This window comes from Camelina sativa, chromosome 15 (assembly GCF_000633955.1).
Source record: "Camelina sativa cultivar DH55 chromosome 15, Cs, whole genome shotgun sequence".
NCBI lineage: Eukaryota > Viridiplantae > Streptophyta > Magnoliopsida > Brassicales > Brassicaceae > Camelina > Camelina sativa.
The window spans coordinates 21,723,486-21,746,664 of NC_025699.1; the positions used below are offsets into that span (position 1 = coordinate 21,723,486).

Consider the following 23,179-nt stretch of genomic DNA (forward strand, 5'->3'; position numbering starts at 1 on the left):
TATTTCAAGCCAATCGGAGGTGTGGTTCAAGATTTATCATCGTTTTAGTGGATGCGTATACACCCAGCTCGAGCCACTTTCACTGACCATGCTCGAACCATTTTCACTCACTCCACTCGAGCCACTCCTACTCACTCCACTCGACCGCACATGTCAGGAAGACGTTAAGTCTTACACGCTTCAGGAGATTCCCAAACCGGCGCTTCACCTTGTCGTTTTAAGTTTTAGGGATTTACATGTTTTTACTATAAATACATTTTGTTAAGTCTTGGCTGAGGACATCTTAGTTTTTATCTCGTTTTCTTTTGTAAGGTTTCCCTAGCCACCAAAAACGTACTCTGACTTTGTATCCCGAAATCTTTGAACTTATTCAGTATTTTTGATTTGATTTCTTCTACAAAATTGTCCTTCACATTTTAATCTATCTAAGAATGCTTGTTTCAATGTTTTCTGGGTTTGCATCATTGACTATGATTTTCGGATCTAAGTAGTGTGTTAGTTCTTGAGGATGGGATAGATTAGGTGGAGGATCTTAGGATGTAGAGTGTTTAAGCGTTGATTGCATCATTCCCTTCTGGACTAGAGTAAGAAATACTAGTCTTTCTCTGATCAATTGGGACTAGGTTTGAGACATTTCCACACCCAAAAGGTGTTTGATGAAATGTCTGACCAACTAGTGTCAGAGACTTACGTTCCTAGCCTAAGAGATTAGTTGTCTAGGATGTTTGTTGACATGAATGAACTTGTTTGTAATGCCTGCTCAACCATGATCCTCTAGCGAGAGTTAGGTATGGAAGTGGTTGAGTCTGAGTAGCTTTTGCCAAGAGATTAGATTAGCTAGGTTGTGATGTTCATTTTTTAGGGATAGTTTGCTTGTGGTATGTTAAATACTCTGTAGACTAGGATACTCCACCTACATCAATTACCCCATCCGTAGGACTTCTTTCTTTCTGATTTTTATTACATTCCTGGAACAGTTTCGTTTCTTGCTTTTAGTTCATGCTTAAACTCGTTTATGTTTTTATTCATTTTTGCTTCTTGTCATGCATTCTCGTTTCTAGTTCTGTGATTCATTTCAGTTTTGCATTTTGATCATTCTAGGACTATTAGAAAAACACTCTTTTGAATTGGCTTAACTTGTGACTTCTTGATTGCATCGTGAGTGATAGTGAACCTTCCCAACTGGATTGACACCTTAAGTATTACAACGCATAAGGTTAATTGAGACCTACTAGGAGACACAAAAATCCTAGTATCACTGTTATTCCGGTCTTCCATGAGCGTACAAAGCATATTGAGTCTGACTGTCACTTTGTTCAGGATGCTATCCAAGAAAAACTCATTACTACCGACCACATTGTCACTACAGAGCAGCCGGCCGACATTCTCACTAAAGCGCTTCCTGATCTGACGTTTGAGTATCTTCTTTCCAAGTTGGAGATTCAAGATCTTTCACGCCAACTTGAGGGGGGTATAGAGATAAGGCTAAAGACATATTGTTGTATATACATATTGTTTATGATTAGAACGTATCCCGTAAATTTAGGATCTCTACAGTATAAATACTTCTCTTATTACACGATATTATTCCATTCATAGCACCTTTCCAGCTTCCATCATTCTGCTTCGTCACCAGTGAGAAACCTTCCCACATTCTAACCTTTTGCTTCGTCACTGATGACACCTTTCACATGATGCTCCTTCTCTGGAATTCTGAAGCTTATGGTATAAAATATTTTCAGAATCTCTCCCGTACTGTTGTTGGATACAGTTCAAACCTCGAATAATTTTCCACATCTTTCGATGATGAAAGTCTCAAAGTCGCTATCAAATTTTTCACTATCGCTGCAAAGCTCAAGCATTTTCCAGCCGCCACATTCTCCTCAGCATCCTTCCAACCGTAGTGAAACTAGGGTTTCTACTGATAGGCCAATTGTGGTTTTGTTTGATGGTCCTGAATTTTACAAAACCCACTTTAGATAATTTTCCCACCCAACACCTTTCCGAAATAGGCTTGATCTTTGTAATGTTTTCATGGGTCGGGCAAGTCCGCCAAAAATATTTAGTTGCAGATGTAGTCTTGATTTCTATAAATATTTTATATTTAGTTATTGTTGTCTACATTCTTTTCAATCGATAAAAATCGTTTTTTCCTTTGTGGAGAGATCATTTTAACCAGATTTCTCTCTTGTAGAGAGACCTATTTCATCGCTTTCCTCCCTTGTGGAAAGATCTATGTCATTATCTTCCTCTATGGAGAGAACCATACCACCTCCATTCTCCTTTCTGAGAAATGTTTTTAAAATCTCAATCTCGATGGAGTCATGAGCTTAAGTTATTATTCACTTGCCTTCTTTGGCGGAAGAACTTCTGAAGACCATCTTCAAAATGATCAATCTGAAGCCTTCGTGATGGAGTCCACCCGTGATTTTATCATGTTATCTACCTTTAATTATGTTTATGCTTTTGTTATCCATTGTGTTGTAAGTGAGTTTTACTTATTATCAAGCACTTTTGCAAAGTGTCTCTCGATTATTTATATTGTAACTCCAATTTAAGAGTAATATAAGTAAGTGTTTGCCAAAAAAGAAAGAAAGTATGAGGTTATTAACAAAAAAAAAACAAATCAAATCATTTCAAAGAATCTTCGGATCTTTCAATTAATGTCCACATGAATTTTTGATTAACTTTCACTTTATTATGGTATCAAGATAGCGTTATCCGTCAAGATAGCATTTTCTTTGAAGAATGCATGCAATTTTTTCCACAATATTTTTAAAAGACTTGGGTATTACTTGGGATTCGAAGGTATTCGCTCTATAGGCAATGATATATTTGTTCTTTCAGAGCTTTCAATTGTCTTTGCACTACTGGTTACAGTAATTTTCAAGCTCTTTCTCTCAACTTGGTGACAAACAAAAATTTCAGTTACAAGTAATTATAAGAACTTCTAGAATATGGGATTTCTAACAAGCATTCATCTGTTATTCATAACATAATTTGAGTAACTATATTTTTAGGATAATTCATAATTATAAAAATTTCGTATCATAAATTTTTTTTATCTTAATAATTATATTTCCCAGACATAAATTATATTTTTCTTTGTTTGGTTTAAAATTACAAATTTAAAAGACAACAATTTGTTTTCACTTGCAGCTAGATTTGTTTGGTTATAATTCCAATAACGTGTGTGGAAAAAGAACTCTAGTGCATTCTAACTGACAAGAATTCACATTTATCTTTATTTCCAATTTTGTAATTCATATAACCACTATTGGTAGAAATTTATCAAAAAATAAATAAAACATATATGTTGAAAATAACTATATTTCAATTTTTCTTTTCAAAATAATAAGGAATCAAAAGTTAAAATTAATTCGTCATTAATTGGATACATAATAGATATCAAATATTCAAGATAAATACTATTTATCAATTATGAAAAGAAAGTTTGTAGCTAATTAATTAAATTTAGCAACAATCCATTTGGCTGTGTGGTTGTTGTTACTGTACATTTTAGGAATTTCTTAATCAAATAAAAAGAAAACATCTATGGAAATAAAATTAACCAAACAAATCCCTATATTAGTAAAAGAGAAGTACAACTTCTCCTTTAGACGAAAATGCCCCTGACGCCAATGATTAGAAACAATTGAATAAAGGTTAAATGTGACATTTAAATGTTATTGGGTCGGGTTTAATTTTTGAAATAACCCGAAAATTTGCAATCGGATCTTTTAAGTTGGTAAAACGTGCAGATCCATTTGTTACCCGATATATATGAATTCGGATCATGTAGTGCTAATCGGATCTGGAATCAATATACTCGGATCCAAAAAGATTCCAAATCTGGAAAAAAAATTTACACAAACAAATTATTAATATAAACAATTAAGGAAATCTTTGCCAAAAAAACATTTAAGGAAATCAATATCGAAACAGTATTCCTAATTTTTCGCTGAGAGCATTAATAGCAAATCACTCATATCTCATTCGAAAAACTAGATATAAATTTGATTTAAACTGAAAATATTACTAATAGAAAAATTTACGGAAATCAAATCCAAATCAGTATCCGTAGCTATTAGCTGTGAGCATTAATCCTAAATATTTTTTCCATAAAAAGCATTCATCAAATCATTCATACCAAATAATCAATTGAAAAAACTAACCATATATAAAAATAAAATCTTTAAGAATATTACCTAATTGAATTAATAAAAATAAAATCAAACTATACTTCAAATTATCAAATTTCCATTTTTACAAAATTCAATTATTAATATTTTGTTAGTTGTAGTATTTTCTTATTCTAAATTTAATATTTCTCCTAAGTAGTTCATAACATAATATTCATAACATCAAACTTTTAGGAATTCAAACATATTTTTTTTACAGTATCTTCATATATTGAATTTAATGATAGTTTGTATATTCCTATATTGTTTCGAAGTAAAATATTACGGAAAATATCTTTCTGAATTTTTAAACTAAATATCTTTAAAGTTTGCAAATCTTACTAATTAATAACAAAATTCAAAAAATCTATATATCAGCCTTAAAAATCTTTAAAAACGGAATAATCTAATGTATTGCCTAAAACGTCGTTAACAATCTTTACTGCTAAGTTTTGTATGTGCTGACTGATCCTCCTTATAAATAAGTACTACTCTTATTATTATTGATTCACAAACCAAACCACCTATTACTTCGATATGAAAAAAATTCTTAGGTTACTAACTTTTTCTCATCCCTAGGCAGAATTGTATGAATGTTTATGAATGTTTTAGATTTATACAATACTCTGTGCTATTTCTGTTTTTTGTTATATGAAATTTCACGTTTTATGATTTGTGAAGGTATGAAACATTTTATGTGTTTTGCAGGTAATCTTAAACAAAACATGTAAACTATTGTAAGTCTATAGAAATATAATATAGATGAGCTCTTTTTTTAATTCATATTTTCAAGATCTACAAGTTTTATAATTTGTACTTCAACAATTTATGCGTTAGATTACCAAAAAACGGTTTTGCTATGACATCTTCTTGAAAATAAGCAAGTAAAAGAATTGACTCTCTTTATAAAAGACTGACTACTTTCTTCTGCTTCCACAAAAGATCATCATTGAACTGTTTCAATCTAATGAGGTTTCTTAAAAACTCTAATCTACTAAGACTAGATTGTGGTAACTGATTAAAACGGTTTATATTCTAAAATATTATTTAAAACCTCTATTTAGCCGTCTCTAAAGTCACAAGTACTAAAGATCATCTTTCTTATACGGGGAGAATATGAAGATAAAAATGCCACAGAAACACATTTCGCGACAATGATGATAGCAACCTCCAAACTTCCAACCTATAAACTTTAAAATATTATTCATCTCACAACTTAAGTAAATTATTATTTAACTCTATTTATATCCCATCTCATTATATACTTCACTCTCTTTGGTTCCTTTTTATTGTATAAAATTTGTATTTTTCCTGATATAAAAGATTGCTTTGTTTTAATCTGTTTTTAAAAGCACTAGAAGATAGGAGAAACAACTACAATATAATAAACAGAGACTACAACACCTTATATAATGTTAGTAGCTCCAACAATGTTAGAATTTTCCCCCGTGTTGTAGCACGGGTCTGGTCCTAGTATAACTACAATTTTGGATTACCCCTAAAAAATAATATACTATTTTTAGAGTTTTATTTTTATATATAAGTCTTTTATGAATTTGTGTGTTTACATGTAAACTTTTTATTTTTTAAAAAAAGAATATTTGGAGAGAAAAATCACAATGTCGTCTTCCAAATTTGTCTTCTTCTTTATTATCTTTGTGTCCTTCGCTAGCGTTTATGAATGTATGTTATATATGGCTTATTGTTTTTTTTTTTTTTCAACCATCATCACCACTTTTACAATCACATTTGAATATCCTATAGTTTTTCTAAATGGATATTTTTTTATATGTAGGTAATTTCTTCAAAGATCTTATCAGTTCACCTGTGAAAGATCCTTGCTACTATCACTCAGGACATAAAAGTTATTGCTGTCGACATATTAATCCGAGATTGGGGTCCACTTGCTATGAGAGCTTAAGCATATGTAGGAGTTATGTCAACATAGATAATTGTAATCCTTATGCAAAGAAAAAAAAAAATTGACAAACACATATACATACCAAAATTTTCAACCATAGCACAAATACAAGTTGTAAATGTTCATTTGACATTGCCATATACAAATATGTAATACGTAATGATAAACTCCTTTTCTCTTCTTTTTATGTGGTATTTGTTTTTAAAATTAAATAATATAATAATAAATTAATAATTACTATATTATTTGATTTCAAGTTTTGCGTGATTTGAAATTGTTTTTGATTTGCTTCAAACTCAATCACTACCATTTAAGGATTTAACTAAAATTTATAAATTTTTACCATTGAAGAGTGTATTGAAAAAAATAATCAAGATTTCATCATGATATTAATAATACGTTCATGAAATTTTTTTAGTATTGTTGGGTAGTTTTTTGAAATTTGTAACATATTCTTTAAAATGGTTAATATTGAAATATTAGTTTAAAATTTAATTGAAATGATTTGTAATTTGAATAATATGAATAGTAGATGTTTTGTTATTTTATTTGTAGAAATTAACAGCTTCCCCTGCTCTCCACTACCACAAACACTAAATTGGTAATTTTACTCCACCACGATCCTATTTTCCTAATATTTCAAATTATACTGTTATATTTTTCTATGATTTTTTATTTTGGTCACTCACCTAATTCACCCTTTTATACTATTACAAAATTTAAAAGAATACATTTTGGTTGCACTTGTAGTTAGATGTGTTTAGTTCCCGTTCCAGTAACGTGTGACGAAGACGGACTCTAGTGCATTCTAATGGAGGAGAATTCACCTTTGTCATTCCCAATCTTACCTAAAACTTTATAATCTTTAAAATTCTTGTATTAGAGAGACAAGTTGTAACATCCGCGAACCAAAATCTCGGTTTAGGGGTTGCATCGGTCGATGCACATCGATGCAAGGTTGGTTTTCTGCGGTTCGACTTAAGTTAAACGCTGCGTTTTGGGTTAGGAAAATCCTTAACTCGAGTTTTGTCTCACTAGTCGTGTTTGGCCGCTTTTGAGAGATAGAAAAGAGACAAAAGGTTTTCTAAGTGTTCTTGAGTGTTATTGCGGAGTTTGGGAGATTGGAACTTGTTCCTGTAGAGATCTGTAGCTGGGATCGTTGTAGGAGCTTCTTGGAAGTGTTTTCTTGCTTGTTTGAGGTTCAGAATCGTCTTGGCAAAGATAAGTGCATGACCATGTCTTATCTAAGCTGGAGATCTCTCTGATTTGCTTGTTATGTGTTGTTAGGCTTGTTAGATTGTTATTTGGGACATTAGGAAGCTTTCTTGTTGCTTGGGATCGAGTTTTGTGGTTGTAGGAACAAAGATCCGGCGAGAAGTTTCGGGGGAAAACGATGCTCGGCATGTGCAACGGTCGATGCAAGTGCAAGGACCGCGCGTAAAACCTAGGGTTTTCGTGCTATGTCGAGCATGCGTCGGTCGATGTGATGGGAGTATCGGTCGATGCAAGTGCAAGGACCGCGCGTAAAACCTAGGGTTTTCGTGCTATGTCGAGCATGCGTCGGTCGATGTGATGGGAGTATCGGTCGATGCAAGTGCAAGGACCGCGCGTAAAACCTAGGGTTTTCGTGCTATGTCGAGCATGCGTCGGTCGATGTGATGGGAGTATCGGTCGATGCAAGTGCAAGGACCGCGCGTAAAACCTAGGGTTTTCGTGCTATGTCGAGCATGCGTCGGTCGATGTGATGGGAGTATCGGTCGATGCAAGTGAACGCATCGGGTCGATGCATATCATGCGTCGGTCGACGCAACCCCAACTGGTGTCGGTCGATGCATGCTTGGTGTCGGTGATGCAGGGTCCTGGTTTGTTATTGTTGATTGTTGATTGTTGGTTGATGGTTAGTAATGTCTCTATTGCTTGTGTGTATAGCCCAGTAGATGGGAGGATTGCCTTACTGAGTGTTTATAAAATACTCATGCATTGTAATTTGTGTTTGTGGTGCAGGTAAAGGCAAAGTGAGATCGTGGAATCAAGGCGATGAAGAGGAGGATGTTCTAGAGACACGATTGGTTGTTGTCTGGAATTGCTAGGTTGCTAGAGTTGGGTCATTAGAAACATTGCTAGGTTGTTGGTTCTATGTTTCCCGTTGGTTGAATATTGGATAATGTTTATGTTATAGTATTGGTTTTATTATTGGATACTGGTATTTGTTATTCCGCTGTTAGTTGTGATTGTGGTTAGGTGGCTAGTGGGTATGAGACCACTAGTTGTAGTTTATTTATTATTATTATTATTATTTATTATTTATTTATTAAAAAAAAACGGGTCAGGTCGTTTCACAACTAATGCATTTTTAAAGAGATTTTTCTTCAAATATGCATATCAAAAATACTTTTATTTGAAATTTAGAAATAATATTAGATATTTTGATAACTAAAATAACGTTTAAACAAATTTTTGTATAAATTATATAACCGGTTTTTAATGAAATTATTGATCCGAACAAAATTGAAAGTCAGAATTCATTAATAATTTTTTTAATTACATGTATACATCAACACAAAACTTAAATATCTTTAGATACATAATAATAATTATTTCAATTACCAAAAGTGAAAGTTTGTCTTTAAATACATAATACTCCTTCCGTTTTTTACTTGTCATTCTAGAGTTTTTCACACAAATTAAGAAAAAAGATAAATGTTATATTATACCCTTGTGGTGACTATTAGAATTCTAAAGGATTTAATTTTTTGTTCATTTAATAAGGGGCAAATAAGATGATTTTCTATTAAAAATGACATTAGATTAGAAAGTGAGAACAACAATTAAAATGAATAAAAAAAATTAGGCCTAAAATGACAAGTATTTTAAAACAGAGGGTGTACTAATTATTTCAATTATCTTTAAATACACAACACAAGATAATTTCTGAAAATTTTGAATTTTAGAAAGGGAGAAATAAGGTTTTTTACACTATTTGTAAACTAACATCCAATATGTTGTTCTATGGTAAAATAACATAATTATTACCTAAGTCATGTGATAGAAATATGCATGTATTTATGTAAGAATTGTTTTTAAAAAAAGTTGTATACAGTTGCATATTTTTGTGCAGAGTTAATTTGGAATAAGAAAACTGTAAAAAAATAAAAATTAAAACATTTGCATAGTTTGACAAAAATGAATGCAAACCACAGTTTTTTTCACCCTCAACTATTACACAATCTATTGATACAAGAAGAAAACTATAAGGGCATCTTCATTAGTCATACTTGGTGAATGCCTTCTAATTTAAAAGAAAAAGAAAAATAGGAGAAAGAGTGTGATAGTGTCTCTGCACAAACACATTAAAACACACTCAGACTCTCATTTGCTAGATGTTTATTTTTTAGTGGTCACATTTCTAAATAAATCAATTATATTAAAATATTAATATTGTTAAAATTTGACCTCATTTCATGGTATTACCGATGTGAATGGTCTAACATCCATCTGGACTTCGATGTTATGGGTAGTGAAAGTGAAAAGTGACTTAAATATGAAAGTGTATAGTTAGAAAATAAAAATAAATGCGTAGGAAACAATGAACTGTACACAAACGAGTGTAATGATGGGTGAGAGTGGAGAGAGTGCCAAGAATGAATGCAAAGTTTCAAATATCTTCCTTTTACACACCTATATAATAAAATAAAAATGAAAATACTTTTATCTTTTTCTAAATCTCTTTTCTTTATTCGATTTAAAAATAGAAATTATTCCCAAAAAAATAAACGTAACTTTACAAAAATTGTAAAAAAAACTTTTCTTTCTCTCTCAGTCCCGAATATCGAGAACTCCGCGAAACTAAACTTCTCTGACGCCGGCGATGTTTCGGCTCGCTGGCGTCGGGACTTTGGTCCTATAGCGTTATCCTCTCTCACGTTTTGTTCCCTAGTTCTTTTTTGTTGGCCTTTTGCTCAATCAACTTGGAACTCTCAGGAGTATGTCCACATCCCATCTCTCCTGCCGATAAGCTTCAATATCCAATCCTCCTCCGGAGATAGATGGCGGGAAAATCTTCCGGTGACCCTCATCCCGACTCAACCCTTTCTCCCAAGCCTTATGTCGAATCCCGCAACTATAAAGCCCCACCAATCTATCAGATCTGGTAATTTGCTTCAGAAGGATGAGGTTTCCCTCAGTACAAAGCTAGCGGCGAAGTTGCAGGGAGGTTTTGCTTTCCGGAGTGGAAGTACATGGCAACGAGAAGCTGAGCCGACGTTGAAGAGGCTAACCCGGTTTCTTCCCAACCTCCCATTTGCGTTGAAGCCCCTATGCTTCAGACCTCCAATGCCCTCTCTTTCACTGGTGTGTTACGGCTCCGATCTGCCTACGTATCTGCTCCAGCGCCGCCGCACCACCATCGTTACCCTCTTTGCTGCCTTTGAGGAACTAGGGTTACCTTTAATGGACCCTTGGCCACCTTTAGGCCCATTACCCAGTGTCTGGCCCATTACCAAAAGATTCAATTTACGGCTTCAAGCCTTAAAGCCCAGGTCTGTTCTTCTATTCTTAATACAACCGACATCTCAGTGTTTAGATCCTCGTTCTTCTTATGGCGAAAACCGTTTGAGCTGCGAAGTTCCTCTGCTGAGTTGGTGTTGTTTAAACCAGTTTGAAATCCTGTGGTCTCAACACTCTTTGGTGATGTTTTGCGATAACTTGTTATGGATGGCACCCATTCGACCGTATTTATCTGATTGTAGAATTTGTCTAATCAGAGATGCCTATACTGCTGTTCTGTCGAGTATTATCTATTTGGGTCTGTTTGTTCATGCTTGGTCAAGTCGAGGTCTCCTCGGTAGCAGAACAATGGCTCCTCTTGATTCACTTGATGGATATTTGAGTCGATGCCAGCTGACAACGTTCGCGTGGAGGGCTGCAACACTAAGCTGTCATAGTGAGCATGAACCGATAGCGGTTTCGATTTTGTCGTTTGCACCCTTGGCCTCTGTATCCCATCTACCACCATCAGAACGACTCTTCCAACACCAACTTCTACCCAGGTTTGGTCTGCACTCCACTCTTTGCCATCCTAATCAACTATTGTATAGCTTTATGGTATCATTTGTTCGAAGACTGCATTTGAACATTAAGCCACCAGTGGTCTTAGTTTGGTACAAGAGTTATTTGGAAACCCTGTTTTTAGAGTCATCTAGGGAAGACCCTTTTGAAGGAGATAACTCGATGGAACCCGACATTATGATCCCGCCCCTATGGAGCGGTGATTACCGGAGTGCCTTCAGTCTCTCCCCTCCATCCCGCCTAATTTCTGAGCTAGTTAAATTGCATCTTATCAACTTGCTGAAGTCCTTACATAAAAGCTTGAAGAATTGTGGCATTATGACCTCAACGCCTAGAAGTAATGGTTACCTCAATCTCTCCAAGCTAAGTCTACCCAACCTTCAAACCGCAACCTCCAGACCAGTTACAATTAACTTGAGCTCTATCCACCTTGCTCAACCCCTAGACAAAGCCCTACTGCGTGTAGACTGTCTCATCCCGATGAGATCTCTAGCTCTGACTCATTTAACGCTGCTCCGTCTTCTACTCAAGACAGTGGCCATCTTTCCATTTAGTGACTTGCTCATGAATGATGCATCGATACTTCTTGATCTCACAGGTTCCAAATTGCGTTCTAGCTTCTGGTTCATAGCTCTCAAGTTCCTACTATCGACTGCCCTTATCTATCTATGTAACCTTGTTGTTGTAAGCTTTGGTAATTTTCCCTTTATGTTGTTCTTTAAACAATTCCTGCTGCCTGTATGTTGCTTTTTATTCTAATAGAATGAAAACACATCTTTGTTCAAAAAAAAAAAAAAAAAAACTTTACAAAGATTGTGAAAGCTTAGGCATTATATAAGATTGCTTACGGATTTGAGTCTTGCTAGTTTTTTTTCGTTGGTTTGATAATTTGATTGATGTGGAGAGACCACACAATATGTAGCATTGTAACTTGTAAGAAGAGACTCAAATATTCAAGGACCAACTGTGATACATGATCCATTTGACGTTATTGGTACAAAAGAAAGCTTCGTTCTGAGAGCCTCAAACTCATCACTTTCTCTCTCAACACGCGTCAACCAAACCGCTAGACATCGGTCCATCAACTCCTTACCACAAGACCAAGCTGAGTTTCCTTTCAGAATCCTTGCCCTATCGAACCGTAAGATATTGGAGAGGTTTGAATCAGATGGTTGGTCAGAGAATGAGATCATGGTTGCTTTAATGGCTTCGCACCATATAGGACGTCCAATGTTCAAGAATTCTTGCAGTGCCGTCACGGGAAGATTTACGCTCCCCAATTCTGATTCGTTGCGTCCGCCTTTTCCATGATAATCTGATCCTCCTAGTTTCAGCAGACTGTACGTATCAGCCAACTCGCTAAACACTGTTCAATCAACATTCAAATTCAGTGAACCCAAATAGATAGATATATCGAGAGAGAGAGAGAGAGAGAGAGAGAGAGAGCGAGAGAGGAGAGACCTTCTAGCTTGCCGTCGCTCCTATAAACCTCGACCCCATGAAGTCCAGCATCTTTCAATCTCCTGATAACACCGACATGATTCTTCAATGCCCACGGATGTGCAAGCACAGCTACACCACCGGTTTTGCATATAAGTTTTACTGCTTCCTCGGCCATAGGCTCACTCCCTCTGCAAAAACAGAATGATACTGATAGGTTTTAAACCGGTACCAACAAACTAGACCAGATAAGATATTTGATTTATCTATGAGTCTCTAACAATGCCTAAAGCAATATCCAAGACCAATCCAGAATACCCCAAACTCTTACAGCCTAAACTTTATCCCAGCATGTTAGATCTCTAGTTGACCAATTCTAATATAATTGATAAACTGTTGAAATCCACTACAATGCTCCTGGAATGGACTAGCATATGGTTTTATAATAAACACTTAAGATCCACAAGGTTCCATAGCGAAGAAGCAGAACTTACGTGGCATAAGCAGGTCCACCATCATGTAAATATTTAGTGAAAGCTTGTCTCAAGTTCTCCACGTATCCTGCTTCAAGAAGAGCTCTGGCAACATGCATCCTGCCGGGAGCAACATCCTTGCCTGCAATCCTGGTGACATGTTCCCATGTTAGAGGTATCTTGAGCTTATTCAGTTTCAAGACCATTTCTCTCCCACGGACAAAACGCCCATCCCTTATCTTCACCAAGAAATCTTCCAACTCGTCGTACATAGCTGGACCCGAAGTGCCATAGTAAGCAAGTATATGCACTGGCTCCTCAGAACCAGAGTCTCTGGAATTTGGCAATTTAAATCTCTCATATATACTTTTGTTGGAATGTTAAAATGGACTAAATTATGATTCAGAACAAGGAAGTCAGGGAAATATGAGAAAGACACACCTCAAACCAAATAATGTGCTGATCTCAACACCCGGAATGATCTTCACACCGAATCTACGTCCTGCTTCGACTGCTTCGGGGATACCAGCCATAGTATCATGATCCGTTAGCGAAAGAACTTTCACCTGCTTATTTGATCACATTGAGAAGCAATCAAATCCTCAAATATCATCATGCCAATAGCAGTAAACTCATGCGCAATTGTGTAATCATGCTGGAAAGATATAAACCCTTGTTTCATATCATATCATTCCTAAGGAATCACCAAATATACAACAAACCAAAGCTGACCCACTAAAACAGAGGTACAAAGCTATAATCTTTATGGTCAAAAATCTACCTTACAAAAACCATTTAGTGCATCGAATCGGTTGTGATGCACAAACACTAATCAGAATAATAGCTAGTCTTAAGATCTTCTATCCTCAATTTAATTCAGATCTTCTCTCTTCTTATTCAAATTTTTTTTTTTTAAAAAAAAAAAAAAAAAAAAAAAAAAAAAAAAAAAAAAAAAAATCTGAAACTAACCCCATTGTGATGAGCCCTCTCGACGAGCTTCCAAGGGGATAGAAACCCATCGCTGCGATTTGAATGAGAGTGAAGCTCGAACACCAATTTGTCACCACATCTCAAAGAGCCACTATTGATGGTAACGGAAAAGTCATCAGAGGAAGAGGAGAGAGATGTGGAAGAAGAACCTACGAAGAGCCAATCGCAGACCGATTTGAAAGCCTCTGTTTGATCAGTGTTCATCTTCTTCTTGCTACCACTACCACTACCACTACCACGCTTCTTCTTCTTCTTCTTCGCCCCCCTTTTCTTTTCGTCACCCATGGTTGGAGTCGATTGTGGGGACTAGGGCAAAGGTACCAAAATAGTAGTATTAAATATGGAGGATTGGATTTTAGAAGCGCCGGGTGGTCGGTCTTACTTATTGCCGTCGGAGAAGATGGAAGAGACTATAGTGGGGAAATAACCATGGATCGGGTCAAATATTACATATTTGATCAAATTTGGATTAAATTAATTTGATTCAATCAAACCGAATTAAATAGTTACCGGTTTATTGATTGGTTCAATTGGAAATGTAGTCATTTAGATAACCAATATTAATAGAATTTATTCCATAGTTGAAAGAGTGAGTATTCCATATTTTTCTCTTATTTTCAATTCAAGTATGTACTGAAGCACCGACCGACCGACAGACACAAGTTTTGGATCTCAAATTGTGTCTAGTTTCCAACCATTTGAAGAGGTAAATCCCATTTTGGGTTTTGATTTTGATTATAGATGTCTTTGTTCTACTTGTATTGTTGTCAAAATGTATGATTTTGTTTACGCTATTACTGGAATTTGTAGAATAAAATATATAGATCTCTTGCCATCATCCTTAGGGCTTTAGGCATAAGAACGAACATTCGGAAATTGGAAAAATTTCCTGGAGTGGGATGGTTTAGGAACTTTGAGAGGTTAATGAGATATGATATTTTAGAGTAGAAAGGTTCTGTTCTAAAGTAGTTGGATAAAGTGGGAGCTTTGGTTTAGTTGAAGCTTGGCTCTGCTAAGTTGTGTCTATGTTAAACTGAATTTTATGTTTTTCTCTTAACAAAGCTGGCCCTTTGTTTCTCGTTTGTCAGTTAAGTGGATAGAATATGTGATAGAGAACCTGCTTGAGAATATTTATGGACCCGTACGTACCACTGGATTTGGAGTGTAAAGATAGATTCTTTGCCATCATAAGGCTTTGTCCCTACGAACAAAAAATCGAAATATGGGAAAAAGGAGTTCTAAGGGTGGATAGGTTTAGTTAGCAACTTAAGAGGTTAATGTCCTGATGAGATATATGATATGTTTGGAATGAAGAAGATGGGAAATTTCAAAGGTTTTGTTCTCAATAGCTGGATAAAGTGGCTCTGCTTAAGTTATGTTTATGTTAAAAACTGATTTTTATGTTTTTGTCTTAACAAAGGTATGATCCTGAGTGTGTAATGATATAAAAGTTTGTGTGTTTTACTCTTTGCAGGATCTAAAATAGTTCCAAGTTTCTCACCCAACTGGAGAAAAGAAGAGGTTTAATATAAGAGTTACTAGAAAAAATTTCGTCTTTTGTGTTTTCACGAACAAGGCGATGATGCGGTACAAAGAGGTATGTATAACTTGCCTTAACCTAAATTTAAGTCTGATTTCAAGTTTGCTTTTTCTTCACTGAAACTTGTCATGTTCTTCAGTTAAGTTATTTTTCTCTCTTTTCAACTTATTTTTTTGTGTCTGCATGAATCAGGAGAAAGAGGTTAAAAAGGAAGCTTTCAGGAAGTATCTGGAGTCAAGTGGAGTTCTTGATTCACTCACCAAAGGTATAATTTCTATTTCCGTTGTAAATTGTTTTTATTCTTTAATCGAATAATTTGACCTGTTCTTGCAAAATAACTTGCTTTGTACTCTTTTGTATGTTTTGCAACGCGATGGGGGTGGGTTTTGAATGTAGTTCTCGTTTCTCTATATGAGCAGAATGACAAGCCTTCCTCTGCTCTAGAGTAAGTCTCTGATTTCTCTATACGAGCAAAATGACAAGCCTTCTCGCATGGGGCTTTTGAATGTATACTTCTGTTCTGTCTATATCTCTGTGGTTTTCTTCTTCAGATTCATTCAACAAAAGCTAGGTGGTCCATCTGTTTCTGAGTATGAGAAGCTTCAAGCTGAGAAGTCTGATCTGCAAATAAAGTACAATGAGCTTTTGGCTAAACATCAAGAAACCCTGAGAGAGGTATTGATTGTTCAATAATCTTTATAGTTGTTGACTACATATTATTAGTTTTGTCATAAAACAAAACAAAAGTGTGTAAATCTGTTTGTGGCTTATTCAGTATATGATTAACGTTTGCAGTTAGGTGAGGTGAAGAACTTGCATTCACGAAACTCTTCCAAAGATGATGCAGACGAACCTGAGACCCGTGAAGACCAACCCACGACTCTTGTCACTCCTCAACACTAATTTTTTTCCTTCTTGGTTGTACATGTAATTCCCTTTTCTTCCATCTCCATCAATGCCATTTCGGTTTCCATTTACGGCAGCAGAAGAAGAAGACAAAAAACGAAGAAAACAAAACCACGCATACATGAGCTTTCAGGGCATAATGACCATTTCTTTGTTTGAGTCTCCAAACTTTTAAGTGTTGTTAGTTTTGAAATGTGTAGAATGTTATTAGAAATGACTAATATTCAAATATTAGTTTAAAATTCAATTAAAATGATTTGTAATTTGAATAATATGAATAATATGAATATCAGATGTTTTGTAATTATATTTGTTCGGCCTCCTGGTGAGGAGTTATATTTTCCTTTGTTTGGCTCAGAACTATTACAGAATAAGACATTTTGTTAGATTTTTCCTTTGTTTGGCTTAGAATTGATACAAGTTTTGAAGAATAAATTTTTGTTTGCAATTTGCAGTTAGATGTGTCTCGCTCCATTAACATGTGACCTGTGATCGAAAAGGATTCTAATTCCTTTTTTTTTTTTTTTATGAGAGAATTCATCTTTGTCATTCTTCATAACGGTAGAAATTCATCAAAATATATTTTATATAATTGATTAAAATAATTCTTTTCAAATTAATAACCAATAAAAAAATAAAAATGGATCGTCATTAATTAGATACATTATAAAAAAGAAAATTTGTAGCTAATCTGTGGCTAATTAATTTTAACAAATTTTAGAAACTTCGTAGCTAGTCTATCGCTAATCAATATGTGGATGTTGGTAAAAAAAATTTAAGTTGTTCTAAATTGAAGAAAAAAATGAAAAATATGTTAATATACAATAAAATATAAACCATCGATAGTCGAGGAGATAAGAAAAAATTAACCAAACAAATCTAATTTAATTTTTTTTCGGATTACCCTAAAAAATAATTTACTACTTTTAGAATTTTATTATATATATATACACAAGTGTGTGTGTGTTTACATGCAAACTTTTTAGTTTAAAACAACAAAACGTATCTCCAACACAAAAACCACAATGTCATTTTCCAAATTTGCTGTCTTTTGTATCGTCTTTGTTTCCCTCGCTAGCCTTTATGAATGTATGCAGGCCCGGCTCAAGAAAATTGAGGTCCCTGAGCTCGAAAATAGAAAAAGGACCCTTTTCCTTATGTTTTTCTGAAGTAAAAATTTTTGTACCCTTTTTTGTGAAGAAAAAAAAAACAAAAATTTAAATGGACCCTGTGCTCTAGCACCTCTGGCACATGCCTAGAGCCGGGGCTGAATGTATGTTATATATGGTTTATTGTTTATCATCATGGCCACTTCTATAACCACAATTGAGAATAGAGGAATTTCTCAAAATAACACAGTTTAATTTTTTTTTTTCCAAAACTGCAATACTTAACTTTTTTTTTCCAAAAATACCACAAAATATTTTTTTTTCAAAAATATCACAAACACAAAACATTGATTTTTCATTGGGTAGAATTTTTTTTAGGTTTAGTTTGACAAATTTAGATTGAGGGTATAGTTTTTAGGGGGTAGGGTTTTGTGTTTAGGATTTAAGGATTAGTTTTTGATAGAAAAAAATTAGTTCAATTTTTTGGTATTTGTAGAAAAAAAATACATTTTTGTGGTATTTTTGGAAAAAAAAAAAAAAAAAAGTGGTATTTTTTGGAAAAAACTAATTTTAGTGGTAAGTGCCCAATTGAATACTTCATAATTTTTTCAAATGATTTTTCTATATAGGTAATTTCTTCAAAGACTTTACTAGTCCACCTTTGAAAGACCCGTGCTATCTAACAAGAAATAAAGAGTACTGCTGCCGAGATCTTACTTTTCAAGCGACATATAGGTGTCATAGCACCTTAAAAGAATGTAGGAATAATATCAATAAAAATAATTGTAATCCTTTTGCAAAAAAGAACTAAGAAATTTGACAAATATTAACATGTACCAAAGATATTCATATGCTTACTCATAACACAAGTTGTAAATTCTTATTTTAATTCACTGTATACGATTATGTAATGCTTGACCAAAAAATATATATCTATATATATATGTAAGGCAAAATGAAAGCCTTATTTTTCTTCTTTTTATGTGGTATGTGTTTTTTTAACTAATTAGGTTGACAGAAAATTAATACATAGTGTATTTTTCTATTTCAATATTTGTTTATGTGACTTGGAATTGTTTATTCAAATGCGGATCGTCGAGATCACTCAATTTAAAAGTTACTTTTGTAAACTCTTCTTACCGTACTTGAGGTATCAAGTACTATTTTAATTAAGGTGTAGATAAAAAAAAATGTTGTAAATCAAGATTGTATTTTCATCATAATATTAGTTAACAACATCCTCGTTTTCACGGACGCGATATCAGTTTGAGAGCTCTACTTTGAAAGAATTAGTAGCCATTACTCCTAATCGATTTCGGCACCACACACATTTCAGGTTCAGCGAATATTGACATAGAAATGCCTGCTCATGAGAATGGCGCTCCTGAGGATGATGAGAATGGCTTCACTAAGGATTATGAGAATGGGTTCGCTGAAGATTATGAGAAGTGCTTCGCTAAGGATGATGACTCTTATGTGAAGAGCTTCGTTGAAGATGAGGATGATGACAACGTCTCAATGGACGTTGTCATCAACTAAGATTTCTATGAAAAAGAAGCATATATGTAATGACAGTATATGGGTTCACTTCTAGGGGTGAACCTCTTTATTCATCCCTAGGGGTGAACCTATTTATTCGCCCTCTTATAAAATAAGAAAAAAAAATTGTATACATTATTGTAAAATAAAAAATTCAAACTGCTCTTTAATAAACCAAACCGATATATAATTCCGTTCTAATTGTAAAATCTAAATCCTAACCACCTAATTTATAAACCCAAATCGATATATAATTTTGTTTTAATTGTAAAATATAAACCCTACCTCATTTGTAAACCCAAACCGATATATAATTCCGTTCTAATTGTAAAATCTAAACTCAAACCACCTCATTTGTAAACCCAAACCGAGATATAATTTCGTTCTAATTGTAAAACCTAAACTCTAACCACCTTATTTGTAAACCCAGACCGACATATATAATTTTGTTTTAATTGTAAAATCTAAACCCTAATCAGCTCATTTGTAAATCCAAACCGACATATAATTTTGTTTTAATTGTAAAATCTAAACTCTAATCATCCCTAGGGGTGAACCTCTTTATTCACCCCCTTATAAAATAAGAAAAAAAATTGTTTACATTATTGTAAAATAAAAATTCAAACCGCTCTTTAATAAACCAAACCGATATATCATTCCGTTCTAATTATAAAATCTAAATCCTAACCACCTAATTTATAAACCCAAATTTATATGTAATTTTGTTTTAATTATAAAATATAAACCTACCTCATTTGTAAACCCAAACCGATATATAATTCCGTTCTAATTGTAAAATCTAAACTCTAACCACCTCATTTATAAACTCAAACTGAGATATAATTCCGTTCTAATTGTAAAATCTAAACTCTAACCACCACATTTATACCAAAACCCCGGCACGAAAAGTGTCAAGTTTTTTCAAAAAAAAAAACCACCTCATTTATAAACCCAAACTGAGATATAATTTTGTTCTAATTGTAAAATCTAAACTCTAACCACCTTATTTGTAAACCCAAAACAACATATATATTTTTGTTTTAATTGTAAAATCTAAAACCTAATCAGCTCATTTGTAAATCTAAATCGACATATAATTTTGTTTTAATTGTAAAATCTAAACCCTAATCAGCTCATTTGTAAATTCAAACCGACACATAATTTTGTTCTAATTGTGAAATCTAAACCCTAATTTTCATTTATAAATCCAAACTGATATATAACCTCGTTTAATTGTAAAATCTTAACCAAACCAATTATTAATTTTCTTTAATTAAAAAGTATACAAAATTTGTTTTGCTTTTAATTTAGTTTTGATTTATTTTTAAATGAAATATAATATAGAAGATTATGATTGGTTGAAAATGGAGAAGGTGAACAAGAGTGTTCACCCCTAGGGGTGAACCTAAGAGGGGTGTATTCAAACAATGATTTTGGAGTATTTGATGGGATTTAAAAAATTTGGAATTTTGATAGATTTTAGGGAAGTTGATATGATTTATAGTAAAATTCTTTCAAATCCCAACTAAAATCATGAGATTTGGATTTCTGTATTTTTAACTAAACAAATCTTCTCAAATCCTCCAGAATTCCTAAAACTTATTAAAATCCAAATCGACAAACTATTTTGAATAACAGTGGATTTTAAAGTAGATTTTTAAATCACCAGTTTAATAACAGTGAATTTCATGAGATTTTTTAAAATTCATGATTGAATAACATAGGATTTGTAACTTTTACACAAATCACTTAAAATGTCAAGTTGAATACACCCCGAAGTATTTTTTAGTCACTTATGTAATACGTTAGATATTTGCAGTGTTCAAGATGGTTTAAGATCATCTTGGAATTTTAATGCTTTACCTTGTAAATTGCTGCTCTGATGCTGAAAAATAATTTGACTTTGATGAACTTGAGCAACTTAATCTGCTAATTTCAAGTGGAAAAAAAAACTATCAAATTCCTTAACTATTTTGCTACTACCATTTATATAATATGGTAAAACAATACATCTTTGTTAGCATGCAATGATTATATATACTAGATTAAATCCCACTTATTTGTGGTTTATGCTATAAAACTTTTAAATTCATTAAATATATCAAATATAAAATTTGAAAATTAAGTTAAGTCATCCATATAATTATTAGAATAATATTGAATATGCTATCAAATCATTCACCGATCGAAAAACTTAAGTTTGATTCTCTTATTTCTTTTTATTATGTTAATTACTAATTTTAACACATTAAATTTTGTATACTTTAATCACTTTTCTCTATAAATTTATTTTTACTATTTGTTTATAACAAATCATAATTACAATTAAATTGGACATATTTTCTTATTAATTGCACATATTTTCCTATTAAAGTTAGTAATTGAATAGATAACTTTCCTATTACACTTAGCCATATAATATAGATTACTTTTTGGTTTTATATACTTTTTAAAAATATGACTTCCAATCTTTTTATTTTTTAGATCTTTTTAATTTTTCTTATAATTTTTAGATAAAATTTTGTTTTCACATGTGTCAAAAATTCAAAACTATTATCGATATAGTCACATGGCGACGCCATGATGGCGTGATTATATGGATTAGTAACTTTGAAAAGGTTTATATAATATAAAATACGTTTATGGAAAGTTATGATAATTAATGTAACCATTTCCTTATCCCTTTACACGGCGTATTAAGTTGCCGCCAAAATCAACCTAATTTACCTTTCTCATTTCGCCGGCGCACTCGTCGATGGTGGGAATGGAATCGCCGACACTGACGGCGGAGCAAATAGAGTCAATGACTGAGTTTCTAGTGAAGCACTATTCGGATCAGCTCCGCGACATCTCTCTATCTCCCGATCCAAAGCTTCACTACCCTCTCTTCATCGAGTACGCTTTCACTTCTCCTCCCTCCCTTTTAATTAATCTTTCCATGATTCGTCTTTCACCTCACACAACACACACAATATCTTTAGATTCGCAGAACTGGTTGACGATGATCCCTCTCTATCGCGTCTCGTTTTCTCCAATCCTGAACAGTATCTTCGTCAATTCGACGAATCAGCCATTTTAGCTCACGTATGTGCTCAACTCAACTCAATCCTGATTTTGCTTTCGATTATTTTTAACTCTTACGAATTTTTAGAAAATTGCGTTGGAGCATATGAAGAAATTTGAGAACAAGATTGGGATTGAGAAGAGATTTATACATGTTCGTATCGACATTAGTGGATCTCCTCTAGAACGAAGCTCTGGTATGTGTGTGTGTGTGTGTCTCTCTCTCTCTTATTTTGTTCTATTGGGATTTAGAAGAGATTTCTTTGTTTATTTCTGATTCTTGGGCTGTTTCCACAGAGACTTTCCCAAGTATTGGCCGAGTTAGAGTAAAGCACCGTGGGATTCTTCTGATGTTGAAAGGCACTGTGATTCGCTCCGGGGCTGTCAAAATGTATGAAGGAGAAAGGATGTACCGATGCCGTAAATGCAAGTTCATGTATGTTTCTTTTCTTCTGTGTTTATGCATTTGATTGACTCCTCTTGTTCTTGTCCCTATGGCTGATTGACTTGCTTCCTTCTTATTATATAGGTTTCTTATTTTCCCTGAGTTGGAATCAATTAACTCAATTGTGAAACCGCCCTTTTGTCCTTCTCAGGTTTGTCATTTTGTACTACTACTTACTACCCTATATGCTCCTTTGCAGTCATACTACATGATATCTGTCTTTTGTTTTGCGAAAACACTCGTCTCTGAAATCGTGTCCCTAGCTTTCATATTCTTCAAAGCAAATTATCTTACAGCTCTACCAAATCTTTTAACTCTTGGTGACAGCGGTCTAAATCTTGTGAAGGCACAAATTTTGATCCTGTAGATGATACAGTAACACGCCATGATTACCAAGAAATCAAAATCCAAGAAAATACTCAGGTTTTGGGTGTTGGGGTTATCCCAAGGTCCATTCTAGTCGTCCTGAAAGATGACCTTGTTGACAATGTTAAAGCTGGAGGTA

General features: G+C 33.7%; 3 protein-coding genes across 3 annotated transcripts in view; 2 read left to right on the top strand and 1 right to left on the bottom strand.

Annotated features, from left to right (window-relative positions):
• LOC104747293 (3',5'-nucleoside bisphosphate phosphatase) lies at positions 12,063–14,515 on the bottom strand. Its single transcript, XM_010468907.2, has 5 exons — positions 14,052–14,515; positions 13,524–13,648; positions 13,104–13,415; positions 12,631–12,800; positions 12,063–12,535 (listed from the first exon to the last, which is right to left on the bottom strand). The coding sequence occupies exons 1-5, from the start codon at positions 14,355–14,357 to the stop codon at positions 12,123–12,125; spliced, it is 1,326 nt and encodes a 441-aa protein (XP_010467209.1). The 5' UTR covers positions 14,358–14,515; the 3' UTR covers positions 12,063–12,122.
• On the top strand, positions 14,653–16,825 carry LOC104747294 (C-Myc-binding protein homolog). Its single transcript, XM_010468908.1, has 6 exons — positions 14,653–14,778; positions 15,547–15,669; positions 15,805–15,877; positions 16,009–16,057; positions 16,164–16,287; positions 16,408–16,825. The coding sequence occupies exons 2-6, from the start codon at positions 15,652–15,654 to the stop codon at positions 16,513–16,515; spliced, it is 372 nt and encodes a 123-aa protein (XP_010467210.1). The 5' UTR covers positions 14,653–14,778; positions 15,547–15,651; the 3' UTR covers positions 16,516–16,825.
• LOC104747295 (probable DNA helicase MCM9) overlaps positions 21,841–23,179 on the top strand; it is a 6,372-nt gene continuing 5,033 nt past the window's right edge. The window contains exons 1-6 of the mRNA XM_010468910.2: positions 21,841–22,061; positions 22,148–22,250; positions 22,318–22,426; positions 22,527–22,665; positions 22,759–22,825; positions 23,002–23,176. Coding sequence (XP_010467212.1) covers positions 21,922–22,061; positions 22,148–22,250; positions 22,318–22,426; positions 22,527–22,665; positions 22,759–22,825; positions 23,002–23,176 — 733 coding nt within the window. The 5' untranslated portion in view covers positions 21,841–21,921. The remainder of the gene's footprint in view (positions 22,062–22,147; positions 22,251–22,317; positions 22,427–22,526; positions 22,666–22,758; positions 22,826–23,001; positions 23,177–23,179) is intronic.